This window comes from Pezoporus wallicus, unplaced genomic scaffold (assembly GCF_028554395.1).
Source record: "Pezoporus wallicus isolate ANWC-B61680 ecotype Strahan unplaced genomic scaffold, APGP_CSIRO_Pwel_v1 contig_7896, whole genome shotgun sequence".
In the NCBI taxonomy this organism is placed as follows: domain Eukaryota; kingdom Metazoa; phylum Chordata; class Aves; order Psittaciformes; family Psittacidae; genus Pezoporus; species Pezoporus wallicus.
Window position 1 is genome coordinate 222,157 of NW_026639609.1, and position 25,420 is coordinate 247,576.

A 25,420-nucleotide genomic window follows, 5' to 3' on the forward strand; every position below is an offset into this window, starting at 1 on the left:
AAAAAAACCACAACCCCAGATATACAGACTGATTTACTTCCTGGTTTTAATAAAGTTCAAATGAATATGGCTTCCTCAAGTGCCTGGTTTACGCAACCCAGTTCAGCCACTGCAGTAAACTGGCAGGAGCTCCCTCAGGTGGCTGACTGCAGATATAGTCAGAAAAAAAAATAAAAGTTCCCGTCTTTACTCTTGTGAATTCCCCACTCGGACACTGTTAAACCATCTTGAAAGGCCTGCAAAGTCTTTGCGTCTTCAGAATAGCCTGGAACCCCAAATATGAATTGAGAAAGTCCTCAAATAAACATCTGGTAAGGAAAGGACCGCAATTTCTATGGTCTACCTACTTCACAACACACAGAAGTTCAATGAAAACTATCAAACTAAAAGATAATTCATCTGGATACACAATCGATGTCATATGAACTTCAAGTGCCCAATTCTTCCAAAACCTACTGCAACAGATTATGATCTCTTGCTCTGTGCTCTGCAATATCTAATTTGGGTTCAAACAAGAAAGTCCCTCCATTCAGTCATATCCTAAGCCAACTGTTCTGCTCAAGACATGTGAACAGAGCATTAATGTACCAATGAAAACAGAAGTGTTGTCTTTCTACGTTCATTAGGTTCAGGTGCCAGTTTGCAGCCCTGAACAGAAACAGTCTGTTTTCCAGGGGGAAAATGCTGACATTGTTTACTGACTGGTTTCCAAATTCAGATGCCACAAAGAGAAAACCTGTCTTCCAGGGGGAAAATACTGACATCAGATTGTTTACTCACTGGTTTCCAAATTCAGATGCCACAAACAGAAACCCTGTTTTCAGCACACACATGGCAGCAGCGACAGGAACAGTATCAAAGTACTTCAGACGAATCTCTGTAACCTGAAAACAGAGGAAGATGTGACTGTACTAGTACAGGGCTAGAGCTGTACATGTGTGGCTTAATTAAAAGCAGCTGCTTAGCTATCGTCTCCAAAAAAAAGCAGCAGGAGAGTGGGCCAGGCTTAACCACATCAGTAGTTTGGGACAGCAAGTTATGAATCATGAAATACAGCAGACAATTTTGAACACAAAAGTCAGGCTGCCCATTTTATTTGAAGACTTTTGGTAACACTGAATCAGTCTGGAGGGAAAAAAAAGGCAGCTGCAAAAATAGCAAGCTGTTGAACAAAAAGAAATTTGCTTCACTGAACACTAGCCGTTCCCCTGCATGTGAAGAAATAACTGTCTTGAGTGTATTTCTACATTTCATATAGTCACAACAGCTCTTGGTGAAACATTCAAGAATGACCTGAAGCCACTTAAAGATGGAACACAATCGTCCCTAAACTGACATGTTTAGATGAAGGAAGAACTGATATTTGACATTTACTCAAAACCCCCAACTGATTCACTGCAGCAGAAATAGTTTCATTGCAAAATACTAGGACAACCAGTGGCATGCCACTGCAAGCCTCTGATTCGAACTCATGGATCAACTCTACCTCAATTCGAATAAAAAAATAACAGCATATAAATATTCAATCAAGAGATGAAACAGAGAGCACCTACTGTGATCAAGAGAAACTTCAGTGCCCCAGAATCAGTTTTTCGAATACCTCCTTATGCAGGTTCATGGACCAAACTTTACATCTTCTGAAGAGAGAACTGCCTGCAGAACATCTAAAGTATACCCAAATGACTCTGCAGCACAGTTCTCACAGGATTTTGCAAACCTGGTACTGTGTCTCCGCATGAGTGAACATCAGTTAGAACTGCAGATGTAACAGTATTACAAATTGCACAAACCATGTGCCATTACACAGCTAAGCCCACAGTACGTTTTTTTCACTTCAGAGCACCAAAGTAATTGTCTAAGGACACTTAATGCTTTTGATGCTCTTCACATAACGCTTACCATGTCTTCATCAGTCTCCAAAGTAATTTTGAAGATGTCTCCTTGCTCTGTCTGGGCCAGGAAGAAGAACATGGACTTGGTCTTATGTGTAGCAGAGCAAACAAAAATCATACCCCTCTCTGGGTCATCCAAGTCATTCTGCAAGAAAGAGATGTCATTGGTGGACCTACCTGGCAAGTGCAGATGTGATTTCTCCAACTGAAGAATTTCAATTTCATAGGTGCCTAAAGAGCTGACAGCATGCAAGGAGGCTTTAAAGACAAAGCACATCTCCTCCATTGTACCCATAGTTACCCTTGGTACACCTGTGCCCCAGAAGGCAATAAATTTCTAAGACACTGTGCCAAAACATCACCTATCTTTTTCGCTCTGCTCCCCAGATAACTTGTCACATAACAAAACCAGACATCGAGGAAAAGGCTGCAATCCACATGTGGCCCTTTGTGAGCAGCTGAACCTTGGCAGGTGCTCAAAGCACACAATTTGCAACACCAAAGGTGAAGGAAGCAGCCTTAGATGCAACAAAGCAGCTCTTGAATTTACCTGGGCACACAACAGCAACCATGACTCACCACCTCACATAATGCCACTGTACACAGACAGCGCTGGCCTGATCAGAGTTTTTGGAGTATCTCCAGCATAGGTTTCAGAGAAGAGACATGAACCAAGCTCATCACTTCAGGCTATGCCCACCTCCATCTTCCCTCCTGCGTTAACTTGCATCCAGTAAGGTAGGTGAGAGGCTAACAGACTTAACTCCTTTTTTCTTACTGTAAAGCCTCCCTGACACCTTTAATCTCAAAAGGCAAACACAAAGCTTTCACTTAGCACTGACAAAGCTAATGTTAAAAAAAAGGATAGGAATCACAAAATTCTCACCCGTCTTCTGGGAATTGGGCATCTGATATCAGGCTGGTCACCAAAGTTTTTGTAAGTAATATAGTTTTCAGAACAGATTAGCACCCCGCTAGGTCCATCAGAACCACCAGGAACTGAGACAAAAAGAAGAAATACTATGAGAAAAGCCCTTCCCACAGATCTGAGTTGCTGCCTGCAGAACATTTCTTTAGGCTTTCTTTAAAGTGTCATAGCTTTCAGTCCTCTCCATCACCCTACATAATCTGCTCTTATTAAAGGATAAGACAAAGAACCAAGTACAGCTGCCTGTGTCAGCACGACAAGATGGCAGATGGAACTAGGGGACCAGGAAGGAGAAAAAGGAAGGATGTAGCTTCAAATGGCTTATGTTTTAGCTTTCTTGGCTTATTCTTGTCTAGAAAATCACATGCCCAAAACACCGTATTAGCAACTTGTCAGTTAAACACAACCCTAGGCTTACTGGCATCTTTGCTTGCCGTCAAAAAAAAAAATTCCACCAGATGGTTTCCTGACTTATCTCTCATTTTTAGAGTATGTTTTTTAAAACACTTCTATTGAGGTGCCAGCATAACAAAAGATATGCTCAAAATAGTGGTAGTCATCGGATCCAGTCCAGTATTGGATGTCTCAACAGCTGCCTACAGAAGGTGCAACAACAGGGCAAGCCCACAAGGATTGTCAACTAGTTTAGCTTCCTTCATACTTGCAAGAGGAATCGGCAGCACTCCAGTGGTTTCCCAGATTGAAGGCATTAGGCTGCTTTATATACCACCTTGGTACATGGATTCATATACTGTCTTTCAAACATTTATTAACTGATGGAATCCTGTATGAGAGTACGAAGTACTCCCGTATTACCTAAAAATGCGTAGTTTTGCATCTGCTCCCAGCTAGATGCAATCTAATTAATATCTCTTAGCTTTGGAATCCAGAGAATATCCAGAATACATCCAAAAGAAGAGATGAGGAGCACTTTCACAACACAGCTGTATCTAGGAATTCTTGGACATTTCCATGTGTGAACCACCACTCATTATCCAACTCCAAAGTCAATTAATTTATACTAATGGCTCCAGCTACCATCAACACAACTCCCAAAATGTGAAGAATATTGGCTGTTTCCCGGGAGAACGGGAACCAAGTATATTCATGGGAAAATGACTTTGTGGTGCAGTTGGCAGTACCTGTTATGAGGAAGTTGCCGTGCTCTTCCAAGGGCTCACTGTATTTCCTAACAACATGGTTCAAACCCAAGTCCAGTTCATAAAATGTCAATGTCTGTTGTGTGTTGGCTGCTGCTTCTCCTGTTGGATCATTGTCTGCTTCCTAAAACAAAACACATGAAAGAGTCTTTCAAGAAAGGTATTAAAGAAAGAACAAAGCTGACACATGGGAAACAGTTTTGAGTAGCATTAGAATGAAATCCAAAAGAAGACTTGCTGGAAGATGCACCACAAAAGGTACGGAGGAAGAAAATACGCACATCTGCAGTTGAAAAGCAAGAATTTAAGAATCATCACCTAGAAAGAAGAGATTTGTCTATTCTGACTGAAGGCAAGACAAAAAGCAAGCTCACAACTGAAAATTGCCTCAGACAGCAAAAGCAGCCAACATTCCCTGCCTCCACAGACAGATTAAGAACAGAAGAGGCATGACAAAGCTCAAAAGACGGCAAAGGGAGATCAAGCTCTTCTCACCTCATAATCCATTTCCAGACAAGCAAACATTGGGTTTTCAAATCCCACGTCGACTCCCACCACATGGTAGACCAAAGTATTGGCCTTGTGGGCTTCCAGTGGGGAGGAAATGGTGAGACGAGCAGCAGCATCTCTGTTCAAGATATACACCAGCTTCTGCTTTTCAATAGCACCTGCAAAAACAAGGACAACAGTGCCTGAAGCACAGCTCCTGCTGATCAAATCTGACCATATCTGCAGTCCAGTATCAATACACAGCCTTGCAAGAGAATGTTTGTTACTTCTGCTGAAGCTCACCATCAGTATTTATCTCTGTGCCACCAATTAACTTTAAACGCCTCATTTTAAATGTTTTGGGCTGCAAGCAAAAATGCCAACTCCAGCTCTTTAAAGGCAAAACCTGACCCTTTGAGCTACGCTCATCTAGAACAACAGCCAATCTACAATGGCTACAGGCAGGTCTACTCACTCATTCTACCACACAAGAGATGACAGACTGCAGGGAGGGAAAACCAAATTGAGCACAGGCAGATCTTCCACCGTTTAAAGCCATTTGGCAGTAACATCTCTTCAGAAATATTGTTACTAAGAAAATCCATTCTTAGTTAAGCGATATGCAGTATCCACATCATAACAACCACTCACTATGAACATGAATGGCACAACTGTAACTGGCTACCTCCACACTCATGAAAACAAGACTTGTTAGAAAGAAAACATTATTTGTTGATATTCCTAATAGAAAACAAAAACACTATTAAAGTACTATCGCTTCAAGCTCTCAGTGTGTAGGAAAGCAGCACTGTACAAAGCTGGCTTTGGCAACTCAGAAAGTTGCCAAAAAGGACCAATTCACTAAGACACCTTGTGGCAAATCTTATAAAACCCCCCCAAAATCACCCAAGTGTCCTTCTACTGGGGAAGCTGGATCAGAAATGCACCTAACTGCCTCCATGATATATCTCAGAGAAGAGTAAGGAACTCATAACGTCACTTCAGGCTACGGCAGCTGAGTGACTACATGGTGGCACTGATGCATGCAACCCCAACTTCTCTCCCAGACATGGCACTCTGTGGATCTGTGCACCGTTAAGCAAGCTGGCCTCTTTCCAGCGTTAGAATTCATTTGTGCAATTCCATGCGCATCAAAGAACTATTCTGAATGCCTGCATTCTCTCATGTCTCATAGCTTAGCAATTACCTGAGAAACCCTTCCAATTACACCTTGAGTGGCAGAAACTCACTCCAAAATAAATATCCACAAGACAGAAGAAAGAAAGATAAAGTGAAACCAAGCTGATATACTGACTTACTGATCATGACGGCACGGCCCTTTGGGTCTACAGCCAAGTACTGGCCAGGAACGATTCTGCGACATCCACTCTTGCCAAAGGTTTCCTGATGAATCTTCTCAAAAACATTCTTTGAGGGCTGGTATTCCAGAATAACAATGCGCCCCGAATCACTGCCTACGACAATATAGTCTTTGGTGCCACCTGTCAGCCTGAAGGCCATGAGGGACCGAATGACTCCAAACACTTCCACAGTTAGCAGAGTGTGAACTTTCCCTGTGTTGGGATCGGGGCGCAGTAACTCCAGGATCTTGCCACGGGAAACAACAATTTCTTGTTGTTTGGTTCCTAGAGAACCCAAAATGTGACAAAGAGTTGGCAAGAATGCAGCAGAACATGCAACTTTAAGAAGCACTACAAGAAATAAAATAAAATTTCATTACTAGTAAATGCCAAGGAGTTCTATGATTTCTATGGAAGAATTCGAAGCAACTACATTCATTACTGATTGAGTACTTCTTAACAGACCAGGAAAACTAACCCAAAAAAACTACTAAATTAAATCTATAGATAATCGACCCAAACTTCTCTTGATCCTTCCACAAGTTACAACAGCTCAAGAGGAAATAACAATATACCACTGGAAAAAAAAAAAAAAAAAGGCACACTGAAGCAAACTAATGTCAGCAACTAAACCAAATAAAAACCACCTTTTTTTCCACTACGACCCAAAAAGCTCAAGCCTAGATGCATGAAGGGAGAAGAAAATTACCTGAAAAATTGCCATGGATAGCATAGCTAATACCAGTGGCACGCTGCAACGTCAGGTTGTAGAGAAACATGTTGGCAATGGGTTTGTCACCTTATCGTAGCTCCACCGAGTCTGCAACAAGTAGATCAAAAAAATGTACTTTGCAACACCAAAGCCTTCCATAAGGCACAGAGAACTGCTGCCCCCCTGCTTGTCTGAGTTTATCACCTCACACTGGAACACTGGCTGCCACTCAGCTGAAGTTATGTGGCATTTATTACGAGGCAAAAGGCTCTCCCAGTGAAGACCAGGCTGCTGAGCTCCTAACTGCAGTGTGCCTCACCACGACGTCCAGCTAATGACTTCTCTTGTGGTTTCAGTTGTCCAGAAATCAAACAAAATCAGAGAATAACATCTCCAGGGATGCCCTACGCTGTTACACATCGCTCATGTCCCCTCTTCATTAAATATGAACCACACCAACCCACAACGGTTTAGGGCGAGCATCTGAATCAATCCCCTGCCCGGGGCTAACGCGGCAGGGACTGGCGGCTGCACGCTTGCGGCAGGCAAGGGGAACCGGCCCTCATCGCGCCGAACCTCGCCGAAGCCCAGGCCGGACCCGCAGCCCAGTACCGCCCCGGACTGCCAAGCCGTGTTCCGGGAACAGGCCACGGATCCACCGGCCACGGACCCACCGGATTGGCCGCCCGCCACAGGCCAGGCACCGAGGGGCCCAAACGGCTCGGTGCCGCGGCCTCTTCCTTGGCAAGATCGCGGCTCATACCGAGCCCCCCCAGCCGAGGGGCCGCTGTTGCGCGGGCGCGACTCGACAGGGCGGCCCTTACCGTGCAGATGGAGACGGATGGTCGGAGGATGCTAGTCCTGCCTATGCGGGCGCGCTTCTGCACCCCTCCGCCATGAGCTCCGCGCCTGCGCAATCCCTTCCCGCGTCTCCTCGACGGGGCTTTCAGTCAAATCCGGCGCGCGCGCGCCGCGTGGCTGCTGAAACGGCGCCTGAATGTTCGCGTGGCGATGGCAGCAGCTGTCTGTAATAAGAGCCTCCCTAAAAAAAAAAAATAAAAAATACAGCCACGCTCTTGTATAAAGAAAGGGCGTAGCGTGATTCTGCCGCCCTGCCAGGCGGATACGAGCTGCTGTAAACGTTCAGGCACCGCTAGGAGTAGCCCCGGCTGAGCCTGATGCGGCATGGACCGCGTCAGCTGCATCCTAAGATGGCGGCGGCCGCGGCTTCGGGCCTGAGCGGGGAGGCCGCCTCAGCCCTGACCATGGAGCGGATTCAGTCGCTCACCGACCTGGCAGAGCTGGAGGCCGCCTACAGCCAGCTCTGTGAGGAGGAGGTGTGTGGGGCGCGGGCCCGGGCGGCCTTGGGGTGCGAGAGCGGATGCCTCGCTGTCAGGCCTACCCCTCTCATCCGGATTCTTTCCAGAGGAGTCAAATACGACCTCGACCGTCCTCAGGGACTGTGTATGGGGGCGATGTTGCCTCCGCGGAGCTGGTGTCCTCGGATCGTGAGTAGCCCTCGGGCTCGGACTCCCTGTGCATTGAAAGTGCAACGGGGGGTGGAGCTTGGGGGTTGTCTGGCTTAGAAGTGTGATAAAGTTTGCATAGCTGATGATTTCAAATGGCAAATCTAAAAATGTGCAGGATTAAAACGAGAGATTAGGAATCTTTTAATTGTCATATGACCTCATCGAAGTGCTGATGCCTTGCTAGATGGGTGTTCTTGACTCGTCTGTGATAAGTTGTGGGCCTGAAGGAGAGCTTAAGTCACACAAGACTTCATCCTTTCCTTTCAGAAAGTTGTGCAGGAAGAACTGGATGCCCTCCTGGAGCAGCAAAGCACTATAGAGAACAAGATGGTTGTACTTCATCGCATGGGGTTAGTGATCGCTACTATCTCCCCTTCTTTCTGCTGCTGTGCACTGTTCAGTACCTCCCTGCTTACTGTGTGACCTGAAAATTCATTTTAGTGTCGCAAGGGAAGCATATTCATTCTCAGAAAATGTCAAACATTAAATCAGTTTGCAGTAGGGAACAGTAGCTGGATCCTTATCCCTGGGCACCTGGTTTTTCTCAGCAGCACTAACAGAGGAAATTGTTGCACCCTCACACAGACTGGCCCATTTTGGTGTAGGCTGAAGGTCTCACCCCAGAGATTGCCAGGCTTCAGCATTGATGCTTGGTTCAGATGTTTTGTGTCAGGCTGTTTACAGGTATGGACAAATTTTACTGCCTCTTTGCGGTCAGTTTGTGCATGCAGTCTGGAAAGCCATCTCAACTGGCCTTATGTTCAATAGAAGCTTGGAGCACCAAGTTTACAGACTTCATCTTCCTCTTCAGAAGCAGAGAATATCATAAAGCCTCAGTGGCTTGTTCATCCCCTGTCTGGTAGCAAGGCAGTCTGATCTTGATGCTTTGCTTCTGGAGGAGGAGCATGAATTCAGAGATACAGTTGCTGACAGGATGTCCTGGGTTCAGTGGTATTACTTTCTCCTTCCTAGTAGCTGGTGCAGTGCTGTGTTTTTGATTTCAGTCTAAGAACAATGCTGGTAACACACCGATGTTTTAGTTGTTGCTCAGTATTGCTTACTCTGATCAAGGCCTTTTCAGTCTGATGCTCTGACAGTGAGGAAGGGCACAGGAAGCTGGGAGGAAGCAGAGCCGGGACACCTGACCCAAACTAGCCAAAGAGGTATTCAGTACCACAGCACATCATGCCCAGTATAGAAACTGGGGGGAGTCACCCAGAAGGACGAGATTGCTGCTCGGGTCAGGCTGAGTATCAGTCAGCTGATGCTGAGCAATTGTATTGTGCATCACTTGTGTTTATTAGGTTTTTCCCTTTCCCCTTTTAGTTTTATATTTTCTCTGTTATTTACCTTATCATTATTATTAGTGGTAGTAGTTTTCTATTATACCTAGTTACTGGACTGTTTTTATCTCAACCTGTGGGATTTACATTCTTTTGATTCTCCTCTCCATCCTGCTGGCAGGGGGTGTAACCGGGGAGTTAGTGAGCAGCTGCGTGGTTCTGAGTTACCAGCTGGGCTTAAACCATGACTCTGGAGCAATTGGGTTTGGAGGAAGAACCTTCCTGCTGTTGTAAACCATCGGTCTATTTAATATTTGCATCTCATGTTCAATTTGCATGTGTTCCAGGCCTAACTTACAGCTCATCGAGGGGGATGCCCAGCAGTTAGCAGGGATGATCACCTTCACCTGTAACCTTGCCGAGAATGTCAGCAGTAAAGTCCGCCAGCTTGACCTGGCCAAGGTAACGGGACGGAGGAGGTGTCTGGGACTTGTCATCAGCAAGCCCTAATCTATTTGCTCATGTGCTTACAGCGCAATAGAGAAACATGCTCTCCTCTGTAGTGGGCAGGTGGAGTGGAAATGGCTTTGTTCTTCATTTTAGCAGTATATAGTGTTGTTAGGGAATCACAGTATCACAATATGCTAGAGATTGGAAGGGACCTCAAAAGATCATCTAGTCCAATCCCCCTGCCAGAGCAGGAACACCTAGATAAGGTTACACAGGAATGTGTCCAGGCGAGTTTTGAATGTCTCCAGGGAAGGAGACTCCACAACCTCCCTGGGCAGCCTGTTCCAGTGTTCTGTCACCCTCACTGAGAAGAAGTTTCTTCTCAAGTTTAAGTGGAACCTCTTGTGTTCCAGTTTGTACCCATTACCCCTCGTCCTATCATTGTTTGCCACTGAGTAGAGCCTGGCTCCATCCTCGTGACACTCCCCCTTTATATATTTATATACACTAATAAGGTCACCCCTCAGTCTCCTCTACTCTAAACTATAGAGACCCAGCTCCATCAGTCTTTCCTCATAAGGGAGATGCTCCACTCCCTTAATCATCTTAGTTGCCCTGCGCAGGACTCTCTCCAGCACGTCCCTGTCCTTCTTGAACTGAGGGGCCCAGAACTGGACACAGTATTCCAGATGGGGTCTCACCAGGGCAGAGTAGAGGAGGACCTCTCTCGACCTACTCGCCACCCACCTTCTAATACACCCCAGGATGGCATTGGCCTTCTTGGCCACAAGGGCACAGTGTTGGCTCATGGTCATCCTGTCGTCCACTAGGACCCCCAGGTCCCTCTCCCCTACAGTGCTCTCTAACAGGTCGTTCCCCAACCTATACTGGAACCTGGGGTTGTTCCTGCCCAGATGCAGGACTCTACACTTTCCCTTGTTATATTTCATCAGGTTATTCCCTGCACAACTCTCCAGCCTGTCCAGGTCTCGCTGAGTGGCAGCACAGCCTTCTGGTGCGTCAGCCACTCCTCCCAGCTTAGTGTCATCAGCAAACTTGCTGATAGTACTCAATTCCCTCATCTAAATCGTTGATGAATATATTGAATAATACTGGTCCCAGTACTGCCCTTGAGGCACTCCAGTAGATACAGGCCTCCAACTAGACTCTGCCCCATAGACTACAACTCTCTGGCTTCTCTCCTTCAGCCAGTTCACAGTCCACCTCACTACCTGATCATCCAGACCACACTTCCTCAATTTAGCCGTGAGGATGCTGTGGGAGACTGTGTCAAATGCTTTGCTGAAGTCAAGGTAGACCACATCCACCGCTCTGCCATCATCCATCCACCGTGTTATTTCCTCATAAAAGGCTAAGAAATTGGTCAAGCATGATTTCCCCTTGGTGAAGCCATGTTGACTGCCCCTCATAACCCTCTTATCCTTGATATGCCTTAAGATAGCACCAAGGATAAGGTGTTCCATCACTTTCCCAGGGAAAATGGTACCGTGCTGGGTTCCTGGATATTGCAGGGTACAAAAGTAAATGTATATGCTATTTCATAGAGCAGCTGGCTCTCCAGCATCCCATCCTGTCCATGCAGCTCCTTGTAGAATATGGTGAATAAGCTAAGGTTAATCTTCATTAGAATTCTTTTATCAGTAACTTCAGTGCTGAAGACAGGGGAGTTAGTTGTTGTCACCCAAGACCGGTCAGGAATCCAGGCTGTTACATTCTTTCTGCAGATACAGGCTAAAAGGTTTCAAGTCCCAGTGCTCAGCACAACTGTTCAAATCAAAACAGATAGTGTGATTTTTGTCTCTGCCTGTGGAATATGGCCTCCGAGTTCAATCTGAGTTTTGATAAATGCTGTTCCTCTCTTGGAGCCATTGGTTTTATAATTTTTAAAGTAGTGTGGCAGGCATTTCTGCTTACATAGTTGTTTATTATACAGAGAAGTATCACTTCAGTCTGTTTCTTTCCCATACACACACACTGTCTTACAGTTCTTGTTCCTGCTTCAGCCTGCAGCAGGAAGTCTTACACATTGCCTTTCTTTCAGAATCGACTCTATCAGGCCATTCAAAGAGCTGATGACATCCTTGACCTGAAGTTCTGCATGGATGGAGTTCAAACAGCCCTGCGAAATGAAGATTATGAACAAGCAGCAGCTCATATCCATCGTTATCTGTCTCTGGACAAATCAGTGATTGAGCTAAGTCGTCAGGGCAAGGAAGGTAAGTACTGTTTATGAGGTGAAGCTGACAAGTCACCTTTCCAGTAGATAACCAGAGGCTGCATAATTTCCCATGGCAGATAGCCTTAGCCCAGTAGACAAAGCAGAAGATCTAACTCTAGCCAAAGATTTTAGTAACTCTATGTTATAGAGTAACAGAGATGTGAACATTTATGAAGTGTTATTAGGTTTGAATTATCGTTAACTGAGAGTTCCTGGCACACAGCTTTAATATTATTTCAGGAACTAACTCAGTGAAGAACAAAATGTTCAGATCAAAAGAAGTAAGTGAGAAGGCTCTGTCAGGGAGAACTGTGACAGTGTTATGGTATGCTACCAAGCAGAGCAACTGGAAATGACTGAGTAAATTGCCTGATCCCTAAAGAAACATCTCAGTTGACGTGTTTGCATCTTCCTTGCAAGACCATGAGATTAGCTGCATGTACATCACACATACACCTTTTTTTCTTTGCCTGTAGTGGAATTCCAGCATGTCTTCTGCCTTCTCACCCTGGGGCTGCTGGTATCTCTCCTAGGGAAAGCGAAGTAGCTCTTGATATGATACTGACATTGTGCTATCACTCTTCCCTTTCTTTTCTGTCCTTTTGACCAGGGGGCGTAATTGATGCCAACCTGAAGCTCCTGCAGGAAGCAGAACAGCGCCTGAAGATGATTGTCACAGGGAAGTTTGACACAGCAATGAAGCAGGGAGACCTGCCCCAGGTGGAACGGTTCTTCAAGATCTTTCCTCTGCTAGGCTTACATGAAGAGGGGCTGAGCAAGTTCTCGGAGTACCTCTGCAAGCAGGTAACATGTTCTGCAAAACATACTGTGACCTGGCTGTTCTCCTAGGGGAAGAGCAAAACCCAGTCTCTGTCAACAGATGTAGTGGAAGAAGGTCTTAGCTCTGGATTGCTAATCTTAAAAGCCAGCACTGGCCTTAGTTCATCTCTCTCCCTGCATTTTGCATCCTGGGATGGGCTTTCTAGTGTCTGAATACAGGCCCCAATGGCTAGATGGCTTCTCCTGTCTTAGTGTTTGTCCGTGCTTAAACCTCATGCAAGGGAGCCTGGAAAGAGAAGAACAAGTTTCTGCCTCTCCTTGACCCTTCAGTTTTCCACAAGAGAGGAAAAGATCCCTGTTCAAAGGAGAAACAAGAGCAATAGCTTTTGCAATGGGAAGGCCACCAAAAGCTCTGCAGGTCAAGGGACAGAGGACCACCCAATGGGAAGGAGTGTCTTTTATTGTCACGAGCCGACTTGTCCTGTTGTTGTGCAGGTGGCCAACAAAGCAGAAGAGAACCTGCAGCTGGTGATGGGGACAGACATGAGTGACCGCCGGGCTGCTGTCATCTTTGCGGACACGCTGACGCTCCTCTTTGAAGGTAATTTTCCTTTCCTGTTTGTTGATGAACTGAAAATAATCTGTGATATGATTGTCCACCAATTTAAATGCTTTTCATTATAGCTCCAGGAGATCACAGAATGTGTCCTTTCCTCTTCCAACTATGAAAGTGTCATACTAGACGGATATAACTTATAGATGATTCCCAGCCAAGAGAGGGCATTACAATAAGCAAGCTTGCGCACATACACCTTGTTCAGGCACAGAGTGGATTTGCAAAGGATTTGTTGGCTTCTTCCAGGAAGCAGACTCTTCCTGTTCTCTATGTCCTCAAAACAAATGGGTATTCCCTGAAGATTTCTTCAGATACTCAGCTCTCCAGACAAACAAATCAAATCCCTTAAGACTGAGCATCTGTTGATGCCTCCAGGCCTGGTTCTTCGCGGAGGACCATGGGAACTTGTAAGCAGAAAGGGAAGGGAGAGAAGGGAATATGAATGCTCTGTGGGAATGTTGCCAAAGACAGTAATTGAGATCCATGGTGATTAGCCATCTTCTCTGTTAAGTCTGCTATAATTCCAGGGTGCACCACTGCCAGGTCATTCTCCCAGCCTGGCACCTGTGCTGCTATTGAAGGTCCTTAGAACTCCTGAGGCTTTCTTGGCAGTTGCTTTAAAAGAGGGGGAGTGTTGCTAACTCTTGGAGTAGAGAGTTTGTGAGAAAAAAGCAGTATTGTAGAGATACTTTCTTGGAGACTAGCTTTTTTCTCCAAGGAGGCCTTGCCATCACTAACGCTTGCTTTCGTGGGCACTTGTGTGACATATAAGAACAGAGCTTTCCCTAAGTTGATTTTCCTGACACTGCACTTCTCCTGTAACCTGGCAGATGCTAAAAGCTGAGGCAAGGTTTGGGTGGTAGTTGTGTCCCCTGCCAGGTTTAGCTCATGCAGCTTTCTCCTGTGGAAGCTTCATACCTTTTGTCTTGCTGGATAGGAAGGCGGTTGACACATTGCATGGCAGGAGCTCTCTGCAGGAAGAGAGATGCCTTGTGCTCCAGGAGGTTTGCAGTGTAATCTTGCAATAAACAGCAGAAAGCATAGAAGGCATCTTATCAGAGAGAAGACACCATGAAATGTTGTAATAACAGGCCTTCAGTGAAGCACCAGATAGTGGCTGGACAATCTAAACTGCTAATCTGGATGTGAATGATCTCTTGTTAAGTCTTGTCTGTGGAACTGTGTAACTCTGCTGTGGGTCCAGACTGAACGGGAACTCCTGCTTGAGTCTTCCTTTTGTTCTTCCCCTCTTCCTGCAGGGATTGCTCGTATTGTGGAGACACACCAGCCAATTGTGGAGACCTACTATGGGCCTGGGAGGCTGTACACCCTCATCAAGCACCTGCAAGTGGAGTGTGACAGGCAGGTTGAGAAAGTGGTGGACAAGTTCATCAAAGAGAGGGACTATCACAGGCAGGTAAGAGGAGCATGATGCTGCTTGATGCAGCCAAGAGTGGCCTCCTCCAGCTCCGTGAAGCTCTGACTGCCCTTGAAGTGGCAAAGTTCGACCTCGTGTATTGAGAGAAACCTTGCTTTGCTCCACATTTGCACTGATGGCTGAAGGGGTCCAGCCTGTAGCTATCCCTTCTGGGGCAGAGAAGGATTCACTGGGAGCATGGTAAATGGGCCCTGGGGACAGGATTCTTCACTGCGCAGGTCTGTAGGGTGCTTTCAGTACACTTTCCCCACTGTGGTGTTCCGGCTTCTGTCTGCTGCAGGGCTGTCTCATGGCCATATACCTTGGTGCCTCTGTTGGTATTCCTATCCTACCACTCTTCCTGGCAGGCTGAGCGTTATCTTGGAGGAGGGGATTAAATGATGTGATTCCCTTCTCTCGCAGTGCTTCCTGCAGCGCATTCCTGTCACCCACCCTGAGTAAGCATCTCCTTAGACAACAGCAGGAGAAGTGGTTAACACTAAGTCATCAGCAAAGGCTTTGATGAGTCTTTTTTGTGATTGCAGTTCCAGCAAGTTCAGAATAGCATGATGAGAAGTTCTTCTGCGGAGAAGATTGAACCAAGGTACAAACAAACCCTCTTTTTGCACCCTACCTTCCACTCTTGAGCTGTTATTAACACTACTTAGCATTTAGACAACTCTCCTGGTCTTCCAGAGGCTTTGTGGCCACTAAAGCATAAAATCCAATTATTAGGTGCCCTTTTATAAAGGCAGTTTCTGTGGTGGTGGTTTATTTTGCTTACGCATTACTTTCAAGCCTCAGGCCTAAACATTGCTGGCTGGCAGTATCACTGCACGCAGATGACTTGAGATTTTAATTACCTGTGCCCACAACCTTTTGGTGGTCAGAGTTTTGTTTCTGAGCTTTTGCTTTTTCATCTGTAAAATAAAGATCATGGATCTTTGTCTCACTTGTGTGTTGTGAGGCTTTGAGCAGGATTTGTAAAGTTCTGTGCACGCTGATGAAAAAGCTGCTGATGTGACAGTCTGGTTTTTCTTTTTTCATAGTCATCCCTGATCTGAACACTGCATTCTGCATTGCCATGTGGTTTTTTTGTTCTTATGTTTCCTGAGCTTTAACAGATTCTTCATCATTTTCAGAGAAACACATTAATCTGTGCACAAAAGCACATAGATGGAGGAGGCAGGGACCAGGCTTTTCTAACACTGGCCACAAGGCTCACAGAATCATAGCAAAACTGAGGTAGGAAAGGACTGCCAAAGATCTCTAGCCCACCCTCCCATCAAAGTGGGGCTAATTTTGAAGTTATATCAGGTTGCTTCATCTTGCAGTCCTTACTGCTGTGATTTCACTCTTTTCTTGCATCTGTGATGAAAAAAGAGGCTTCTCTGTAATGATTTTTCCTGTTTTGATTGTGTGTGCATTCTTTGCACATACTGGTTATTCTGCTGAGCTTTGTCACTCAGTGACACAGATGGGGAAGGGGTGGTATTGATCTCATAGTAAGAGAGCAGAGAACACACTACTCAGTTAAATTAGTAAATTTCCTTTTGTAGTCTTGCTACCTTGAGTCTTGCTATGCTCCTTCTAGGGAACTTGACCCTATTTTAACAGAAGTCACTCTGATGAATGCCCGCAGTGAGCTCTACTTGAGGTTCATCAAGAGACGAATAATAGCTGATTTTGAGGTGGGAGACTCCATGGCCTCAGAGGAGGTAAAGCAAGGTAACATCTTGAATACCAGTGCTTGCAGGCTCTCTTCTCCTTCAGCCAGCAGTAGAGATATAGCTGAGTTAGTGGCAGAGCAGAGTGAGATATGATCTGCAAAGGGAGCACTCTCTGGAAGAGGATTGTGTAGCCTGGCCTCCCCAGACCTGTTTTAAGTACTGGTTGTTCCTTCTAGTGGGGAAACCAACATTAGGAATAACTGCAGAGTATAGTAAACAAGGTGCCCATAGAGAGGGAGAGCCCTTTGGTCACTACAGGCGCAGATCCTAAAGGTAGAGGCCACATGGAAAAGAGGCTCAAGGCTTTGGTACTCTGTGGAGCTCTGGAAATCAGTTTTGTCATCTGCAAAAGTCAGCTCAGCAATTTCAGCTCCACAGTTGAGGCCCATGATTTATTGCAGGTTGGGCTTTGCAGGTGTGTCCTTTAGGTGTCCGTGAGACAGGCAGCTGCAAGGGGATTAGGTGGAACTGCTTTGTGGCACTAGGCCCTTGCTGATGGTTCTTTGTGTTCTGTAGAGCATCAGAAATATCTGGACAAGCTCCTCAACAACTGTCTGTTGAGCCGCACAATGCAAGAGCTCATTGGCTACTACATCACCATGGAGGAATACTTCATGAGGGAGACAGTCAACAAGGTAGGGCTCAGACTGCTGCTTGCAATAGCTGCACTTTCTGCCAGCAGCTGAGACCTCAGCTCAGTCCTCTGCTGGGTATCCCTAGGGAGAGAGATGAGTACATGGCAGGTCTGCAGTCGTTGGGAAGGTCTTTTGTTTTCCTTGAAAAGCAATTAGTTGTTTCTGAACTTTGATTCCAAACATACGCCTGAGTATCCTCCAGACACAGGTCTTCCAGCACTATGGGGTACTGAAAACTAGAATGAGTTGTGCGCTTGCAGAGGAGACACCATGATCAGTCAAGTGGCTTTCCAAGAGCAAGGTTTATCCTTTGCACTCTGGATGTGCTGACCCCTGAGATTTCCCCAAATGCAGGAAACTTGACTGCATAATTTGTGGTATGGGGGACTGCGTTTGTGCTCTTCCCTGATTTGATGGCCTGGCACATCGGTCCCACAGAAGTATGAGGCTGTAGTGGATACCAGTGCACAGTGTACCCTGATGCCATCAAGCTGTCAAGAGGTGGGCGCCACTGGCGCTGCTGCTACCATGCCCCACTCATGGTACACTTCAGCTCAGGTTGGAATGGGCAGGCTAGAGGTTTGGTCTCACAGCACTGCTTTTGAGAGGGCACCTTTACTAGCTGAGCTGAGGGCACTGAGACAGCTTTCTTTGCAGGCTGTTGCCATGGACAGCTACGAGAAGGGCCAGCTCACCTCCAGCGTGGTGGATGATGTGTTTTATATCGTGAAGAAGTGCATTGGGCGTGCTCTGTCCAGCTCCAGCATAGACTGTCTCTGTGCCATGATCAACCACTCCACCACTGAACTGGAGTCTGACTTCAGGTAACGAAAATACACCAGGTTCATTGTGACTTGCCTCCACCTCACGTTCTGCAAACAGTGCTTCCTGTCAGATGGTCTTACCTGTGTTCTTTGCCTTTGAACCTCTGGTTTGTCATCTCCATGGAAGATGCTTACAGGAGGCATCATTGGGTATGGTGTAGGAAGCTGGAGCTGGGCATGCTTTTCTCACAGTAGTCATGGTCACCTGTAGAAGAAACAGAAGGATGAACCTCATGGCTCAGAATACCAATGAGACTGGGTCACCTCATAGCATTGGAAGCTACCCTGCTTGATGGTACACCGTCATCCCTAATTTTCTCTGTGCTATCTGTGAGCTTGCTTAGTAGCATGAACTTGGGGTGAGCCTGCAGAGATTATCTGGCTTCTGGTTTTCATCCTCACGTGGGAGTGGGGAACTGACTGAAGATTGCAGACAGCTGCAGGCAGGATTTTGCGGAAAGATCAGTCACTGGGTGGATGTGGTTTTTTTTCAGCATTGTGTCCCTTAGATACTGTCAGGAGATACATGCCAGCTCTCTTCTGTCCCTTCTGAAGTTCCACTTACCTTGTTCAAGTCATGGCCCAGCCAGAGTGCTGTCCCCTGGCACAGAGCACAGTAATTGCTCTAAGCTATGGTGTTTTTTGCTTGCCTCATAGGGAGGTTCTGTACAACAAGCTGAAGCAGGGCTTTCCAGCCACAACCTTCCAGGATTTCCAGAGGGGGGTGACCAGTGCCGTGAACATCATGCACAGCAGCTTGCAGCAGGGCAAGTTTGATACCAAAGGCATTGAAAGCACCGACGAGGCAAAGCAGTCCTTTTTGGTGGGTATGGTGGCTGGTGCAGAATGAGTTAAGGTGAAGGGAAAGACAATGGGGAACTCTTGGGAACAGGATTGGTGTGACTATCACGTGTTCAGAGAACCTGAAAGCCTGTTCAGCTGTAGTGGGTGGCCTGACTTTGCATGTCTGGTAGATGCTGTAACATCACCTCGTGTTTGCAGGGCTTCCACAAAGGGCCTGTGCAAGTATGATCCTGTGGCAGCCTCTAGGGCTGCTGCAGTGGTGACTGCCTCCAGGCTGGGGAAGAGTGTGCTCTTTTGAGGTGTCCAGCAATCCTGTTGCTCACAGGTTCTGCACAAAAGTGGTGGTGGGAGAGCATCTTGTTCCTAGTGTGCTGTACTTGCTGCAGGTTCAGCACACTTACCCTCTAGATGAAAAAGTTTCATGGCCCAGGCTCAGGACTCTTTCATTCTCACTTAATCAGATCAGAGTTCCCATTAGAGCTGGGTTGTCTTCTCTGCTTGGCCTGCAAGATCCGCCTGTTGCCTTCTCCTCATAAGCAGCACTGCAACTCTGTGTGCTTGAGCAGGCCAGAACATGACAGTGAGCATTAGAGACCCCTTGGACAGCATTTGAAGGGCCATTCTTCCAGCTTTCTGCAGTGTATCAGATCCTTCCCCATGGTGGGATGCTGTACAGACTTGCATTGTGGAAAAGACTTTGCTGGAAGAGCAACTGGATCTGCTCACTCCTCTTGACCAGCCCTGCTGTTTGAGCAGACCTGTGGGCAGAGACTGGGGAGGGGTCTGGCTCAGCCTGTCTTGGTTCCCTCTCTGCAAATTGCTGTGAGCACCGAGTGCTGAAAACATTCCTTGTGGCTTTCACTGTACAAGGAGAAAAGGCAACAGAGAGCAGAGGGGACTGACCTCTTCCATTTCATTAAATTCATTACAGGTTTCTGCACTTCTTGAAGGAAAGTGCTTAAAATGTCAGTTCTCCCACTGGAATTCCTCACTCACCTGTCAGTTCGCCTCATTTCCCTGTCTGCACAAACTCCAGCCTCATAGTGACATTTAGTTCAGCTTCAGCAGGCAGAGAACAGTCTGTTCAGTGAAAAGCAGATATTTACCAGGCAGGAGGGGTGTCAGTTCCTCCTGCCCAGGTACAAATGCGTTCCTCCCTCCCCTGCTTCTGTGGACCCAGCATATAAACCATCACCTCTAGCCACTCACAGTCTGTTCTTCATGACACTCTCCCAGAAGTTAGGATACATCCTGTCTTCCACCCAGAAGTGCAGCTTTGCTGTAACATTGTGAACAGAATGATGAGGAAGAGGAGTAAAGTGTGTCAAACTTTTTACTTGCTGCAGGTTCAGCACACATGCTCAGTTACTATAGCTCAGCTTCATGCAGCTCCAGGAATTTGCAAGGCTTTGATTACACAGTAACCACTCTGTCCCTTAAATGTTTGCCTTTCAGCCTGGGCATGGAGGAAACGTATGGACTGGGGACTGAGGGTGAATTCTACTTGTGTTTGTGTTTTTTTTTTTTCCAGGTGACCTTAAATAACGTGGAAGTCTGCAGTGAAAACATCATGACCCTAAAGAAGACTTTGGAGGTGAGGTGTGGATTCTTTACTGCTTTTTTCCTTAATCAAATTTGTAATACCCTCCCTTGGGGGGGTCAGTTAAAGCATCTGGACTTCTGCTGTGCCCAAATTCTTGAGGTCCTTGCCCTCCAGCCTTAGGAATGCAATTTTGAGCTGGCAGAGCAGTCTCCCAGTGGATAGTATCAGCTGGAAATACCAGTTCCTCCAGCCTAACCTATCTGGCACATGTCGGGAGCCAGTGGAATAATGTGTATCACTGGGAGGTTGTGGTTGTCTGGTGCTGGACTAATAGCCCATGGTGTCCTTTCTTGCTGTCCTCTCCCAGCTTCTTCAAAGGGGCAAGTTTGATGCCTGTCCTAGCTTGCAACCATGCTGGTGGGCACCAGAGCTCAACAACATGAAGAAATAGAAACTGCCCAAGCTATTAAACCTCAACTTGCTCATGGATCTCTTTCCCTGCAGAGTGACTGCAGCAAACTGCTTAGCCAAGGCTTTGGGGGTGAGCAAGCGCAGGCTAAGATTGACAGCTGCCTCTCTGACATGGCTGCTGTTTCCAACAAATTCCGTGACCTGCTGCAGGTGAGTGCCTTGCTGAGTCACTGCTGGCCTCCTCAGGCAGGAATCATTTCAATCCAAGGCCTCGGCCACATATAGCTCTAGGAGGGAGTAAATAGTCAGCTTTCAGGCATGGAAACAGATCCAGCTTGTTTGCGGAGGCACACCAGCTGGTGGCTGTGTCAAAAGCACTGGAAGCAGCTGCAGAGCCAGAAGGAATATTGCTCCATTTGTCTTCAGTCAGCACAGAGTTGCAGTTAGTTCAGCATTTTCAAAAGAATTAATACGTGTAGCATTTCCATCTCCTCCATTTGCCCTTATGGCACAGAACACTGTCAGTTATGCAGAGCCTCCTAGATAACACTGAAGGTGGGCTGTTCATAGAGAAGAGCTGCCCTTCTCTAAGGTTTCTCCTCCTTTTCCCAAATGGAAATAATCCCTGGGAGGGGGAGCTAAATCCACACGCTGGGGCCTCTTGCCCTAAAATTTCACAGTGGTCTCTGGCAGAGAGAGAAGCAGAAAGACCTAATACCTCTTTTGAGAGTGTTTAGAGCCAGGTTTGCCATCAGCTTCATACTTCACAGAGGCGCCAGGCTATTTCTCATCTGGTTTTGCAGTTCCCTGCAGCCAGATGCCTTTGGACTGGCAGCAAACCCTCTTGAGGCTTGTGGTCGGTATGGAAACAAAAGAGCTCATCAGTAAGGAGTAAAACTCCAGTCTAGTTCTAGTGCAGTATTAAAACTGGCTGCAAAACAATCAAGAGTCTGAGCAGCAAGCTCCTGCGCTGTCCAACTCACACACACATTGAATTTGCCTTGGAAAAGGGACAGTTGCCAGCAGGGCCTGCTCAGAAATGCCAGTTTTAGTTAAAAACTTCCAGCAAGCACCAGGCTGTATTGGTACCTGAGTAGTTTCATGCTGGGTGAGCTTTTTTGACATCTTGCTGAGCCAAATGAGGGTGGTTGGCAGGAGGGAGCTTTCAGAGAGCTCTTTAGCACCAGAGCAGACAGAACAGCCTTTGCTGACAACCTGCTGCTCAGGGGAGATGGCGTGAGCTGGGGTTATGATTAATTCCGGGAACTAGCTGTGGTTACAGCTTTTATCCTCTTAGCTTCTCCTACTGAGTTAAGCTGCACTGGAGGTGGGAGGCATCAGTCAAGCCAAATCACAGTGGCCTCCTGGCTGTTGCTGAGTGGGAAAGCTGGTGTTTGTGTCCTTTCCTCCCTGTAGGGATGTGAACTGAATGCTTCTTTCCTGCCAGAAAATCTCTGCAGCCCTGTGAAAAGAGGTGGGAGAAGCACGAGCCCTTCAGACAATGCTGCAAGTCAGCACAATGGCAGCTTTTGGGCCAGTGTCCTTCCTCTTCTTCTTGTGGTGTTCTCAAAGTACTTCAGCACCAGAAGAGTTTGGGACTGGGGGCTTCTGTGCTCAGCTTCCCATGCAAGCCTGTGGGTCAGTTTCCCCAGCTTGCAGTGGGGATTGGACACAGCATCAAGTCAGTGTAACTATAAAGGTTGTGTGCTGCTGTGCTCAGTCAGCTGTTAGCTGTGTTCTGTCACTTTTCTTCCTGTCGCTCCCAGGAAGGTCTCAGTGAGCTGAACAGCACAGCCATCAAACCTCAGGTGAAGCCCTGGATCAACCTGTTCCTCTCCGTCTCCCACAATATCGAGGAGGTAAGGCTCAACATTCTCTACTTCCAGCTGTGCTTCTGCACTCTGCTTCCTCTGCTAGGCAGCACAGTCAGAGTAAATGCTGTCTCATTCCCCTCAGTTCTCTGCTCTTTCCTCAGCATAGAGCAACAGTAAAATACCCACAACTTGTTCTTTATGAAAGCCTGGAAAGGAGCATTTGGCTAGAGAGGAGCTTGAGAAAATGGAAGGGGTGCAGTGCTGCTCCAGTAGCCCCCTGCCTTCCTGTCCCATAGGCTATTTGCTGCTGTTCAGGGCAAGCCACGTTAACAGTCCTTTCTGTATTTCAATGTCAGGAGGAGTTCAGCGACTATGAGGCTAATGATCCCTGGGTCCAGCAGTTCATCCTGAATCTGGAACAGCAGATGACAGAGTTCAAGGTGAGAAGGATGAGGCAGTCCCAGGCTTTGGCCAGATTTCAAGCATCTTCCAATTTTTCCCTTGCACAGGGGAAGGATGGACTCAGATGTCCTGCAGTGCTATGCAGGGCTCTTAGGGATCCCGTTACCCCCTCCTCCTGCAGTTCTCAGGGCTTCCTTGCAAGCCCCAGATCCCTGGATCCCCCACTTGCTGAGTGTACAAGTTATGACTCTTTATGTGAAAGCTCTCATAGGCTTGGCTTTTATGGATCTCTGCTCACAAGAATGACACGGGTTTCTGCTTCCAGGCTGGACTGTCTCCAGTGATTTATGATACCCTCACTGGTCTTATGACCAGTCTCATAGCTATTGAACTGGAGAAAGTGCTGCTCAAATCCACATTCAGCAGGGTAAGCAAAACTCGTCTGCCTTGTAGTCTGGCTTGATTGCAAACCCTCTGCTAGGAAATAAAACCCTCAGTGAAGGGCTGGGGCAGGGCAGAGGCAAATGTTACTCTCTGAAGCTCTGCCACCACTGGTAGCCAGCTCAGGCAGAGCTTGTGTTGGTGCACACAGGCAGAAAACGTGTTGTGGTGGGACAGGGAAGAGTTTGCATCAAAAAGGGGGCTGGCTTTTAAAGTGGGCGTAAACATAAGCTGGTTTAACCAGCAGTAAATGGTCTAACTGGAGCCTTCCTGCTCGGTGACCTTCCCCTCTTGCCCTGGTATTTGTTCATTGTGTGTCTGGCACAACACCTGCGCCTGTTTGCAGAGTTAACAGTGCTCCCTTCACCCCATAGCTTGGCGGTCTGCAGTTTGACAAGGAGCTGAGGTCCCTCATAGCCTATCTTACCACAGTCACCACCTGGACTATCCGCGACAAGTTTGCCCGACTTTCCCAGATGGCCACCATCCTCAACCTGGAAAGGGTGAGCTCTGCTTTGCCTGCTTTTACTGACGGATTGTAGGAGCCCTGGCTGTACTCCACAGGACTTACTGGGCTCATCCTGTCACTGTCGACATTTGTAAGGTATGGACAAGGTGCCCCATGCCTGATGGGTGTTTGTTAGTGGCAGGAAATAATGTGACTGCATTTGAACTTGCCTGTGTGGGCAGTCAGTGCCGAGGTGGCTCCTGCAGCTCTCGTCTCTCCTCTCCAGGTGATGGAGATCCTGGATTACTGGGGCCCAAACTCAGGCCCGCTGACCTGGCGCCTCACTCCTGCCGAGGTCCGGCAGGTGCTGGCTCTCCGGATTGACTTCCGCAGCGAGGACATCAAGCGCCTGCGCCTTTAGCTGGGTAGGGGGTAACAGCAAGAAGGATACCGCCAGGCTGATGGACAGTGTGGGGATGGGGTGCTGTCTGCCCTTCTGCTTGTGTTCCTTGGAGCAAAGGGCTTTCCTGGGCTGGGCAAGAAGAGCCACCATCCTTTTGTGGGAGCAGAAACAAGGCAGCAATCTCTTACGTGAAGAGCAACGTGACACTATTTCTCAAGACATGAGCTAGTTGGAAGGACCAACTTGTGCCAGCTCATAACTCCATTATGCTGACCTGTGGGAGGACCCAGGTCAGGGAATTTGGGGCTGTTGTGTGGCTCGGACATGGGGCTGCAGAGATTGCTCTGCCTGTGCTGCTGGCCACAGCTGGGTTTCTTCGTGCCACCAGTTGAAGGGTCAGCTACTAGAGTCCTGCACATCTTGAGCCCTGGCTGTCTCCTGGTGGTAATGGGAACCATTCTGGAATGATTTCCTTACTGAGAGGGTGCTCAGAAAATCCATAGCCACTGTAGGAAGCACAGCTGTGTCGATGCTAGCTTCTTGTGCCCTGGACAGCTACTCTGTAAATAAACCTCACCTGGCTGAGCAGCAACCTCAGGTGATACGTGTGTGTTTGTGGGCCTGGAGAGAGCTGGTGAGATGCAGGACAAGAGCTGGGCACCATTTATCTTCTTCCACCCTGTGCTGCGGCACTCCCAGCTGGCAGTGGCATAGCACAATTAAAAATACCCCAGAGCTAGCACCAGGAGCCAGCCTGCTGCCAGGTGTGGCTGCCTCCTCCAGCAGCATTTCCACCTCTGACAGCCAGGGCTATGGAGGCCAGTAACCAGAACATGCTGTACCTACACAAGGAGAGCTTTGCTTGCGCAGTACTGGGACTCTGAGAGCCCGTTGGGAGGGAGGAGCTCTGCTGAGGAGATAGGGGAAATAAACACCTGCTGGAAACAACCTGCTTTATTCAAAGGGACTACAGGGACAAGTAACTCACTGCAGAAATACTCTCTGAGCATGGGCAGGACTTGATTCCACATCCAGGTACATCCTTGGTGCAGGAACATTGTGTGCCAGTTGGGCAATCTCTGCTGCAAGAAGAGCAGGAAGGTCCCTGC

General features: G+C 47.4%; 2 protein-coding genes and 2 non-coding genes across 5 annotated transcripts in view; 2 read left to right on the forward strand and 2 right to left on the reverse strand.

The window, feature by feature from the left end:
* Nucleotides 1–6,645, reverse strand: part of SF3B3 (splicing factor 3b subunit 3) — a 32,481-nt gene extending 25,836 nt beyond the window's left edge. The window contains exons 1-7 of the mRNA XM_057415181.1: nucleotides 6,540–6,645; nucleotides 5,789–6,115; nucleotides 4,476–4,648; nucleotides 3,963–4,104; nucleotides 2,779–2,891; nucleotides 1,900–2,037; nucleotides 781–884 (exon numbers count right to left, since the gene is read on the reverse strand). Coding sequence (XP_057271164.1) covers nucleotides 781–884; nucleotides 1,900–2,037; nucleotides 2,779–2,891; nucleotides 3,963–4,104; nucleotides 4,476–4,648; nucleotides 5,789–6,115; nucleotides 6,540–6,609 — 1,067 coding nt within the window. The 5' untranslated portion in view covers nucleotides 6,610–6,645. The remainder of the gene's footprint in view (nucleotides 1–780; nucleotides 885–1,899; nucleotides 2,038–2,778; nucleotides 2,892–3,962; nucleotides 4,105–4,475; nucleotides 4,649–5,788; nucleotides 6,116–6,539) is intronic.
* LOC130602392 (small nucleolar RNA SNORD111) lies at nucleotides 2,506–2,585 on the reverse strand. The gene has a single exon (XR_008972895.1). It is a non-coding gene; the product is annotated as a small nucleolar RNA SNORD111 (small nucleolar RNA).
* A 1,123-nt stretch (nucleotides 6,646–7,768) lies between the features above and the next one.
* Nucleotides 7,769–24,903, forward strand: COG4 (component of oligomeric golgi complex 4). Of its 2 annotated transcripts, XM_057415194.1 has the most exons (19): nucleotides 7,769–7,879; nucleotides 8,339–8,421; nucleotides 9,702–9,816; nucleotides 11,867–12,041; nucleotides 12,654–12,847; nucleotides 13,319–13,424; nucleotides 14,699–14,856; nucleotides 15,402–15,460; nucleotides 16,451–16,584; nucleotides 17,103–17,221; nucleotides 17,879–18,045; nucleotides 18,703–18,868; nucleotides 20,381–20,443; nucleotides 20,897–21,013; nucleotides 22,570–22,662; nucleotides 22,974–23,057; nucleotides 23,345–23,446; nucleotides 23,835–23,963; nucleotides 24,195–24,903. In XM_057415194.1, the coding sequence occupies exons 1-19, from the start codon at nucleotides 7,808–7,810 to the stop codon at nucleotides 24,327–24,329; spliced, it is 2,271 nt and encodes a 756-aa protein (XP_057271177.1). In that variant the 5' UTR covers nucleotides 7,769–7,807; the 3' UTR covers nucleotides 24,330–24,903. The 2 variants fall into 2 exon arrangements, with proteins under 2 accessions (XP_057271177.1, XP_057271178.1); XM_057415195.1 differs by lacking the exon at nucleotides 22,570–22,662.
* LOC130602391 (U1 spliceosomal RNA) lies at nucleotides 17,472–17,629 on the forward strand. The gene has a single exon (XR_008972894.1). It is a non-coding gene; the product is annotated as a U1 spliceosomal RNA (small nuclear RNA).
* Nucleotides 24,904–25,420: the final 517 nt, after the last annotated feature.

Coding starts and splice junctions, on each gene's coding strand:
- COG4 (XM_057415194.1), top strand. CDS start 7,808: ATGGAGCGGATTCAGTCGCTCACCGACCTGGCAGAGCTGGAGGCCGCC. Junction 8,422..9,701: donor GTTGTACTTCATCGCATGGG/GTTAGTGATCGC, acceptor CATGTGTTCCAG/GCCTAACTTACAGCTCATCG. Junction 20,444..20,896: donor CCCTAAAGAAGACTTTGGAG/GTGAGGTGTGGA, acceptor CTTTCCCTGCAG/AGTGACTGCAGCAAACTGCT.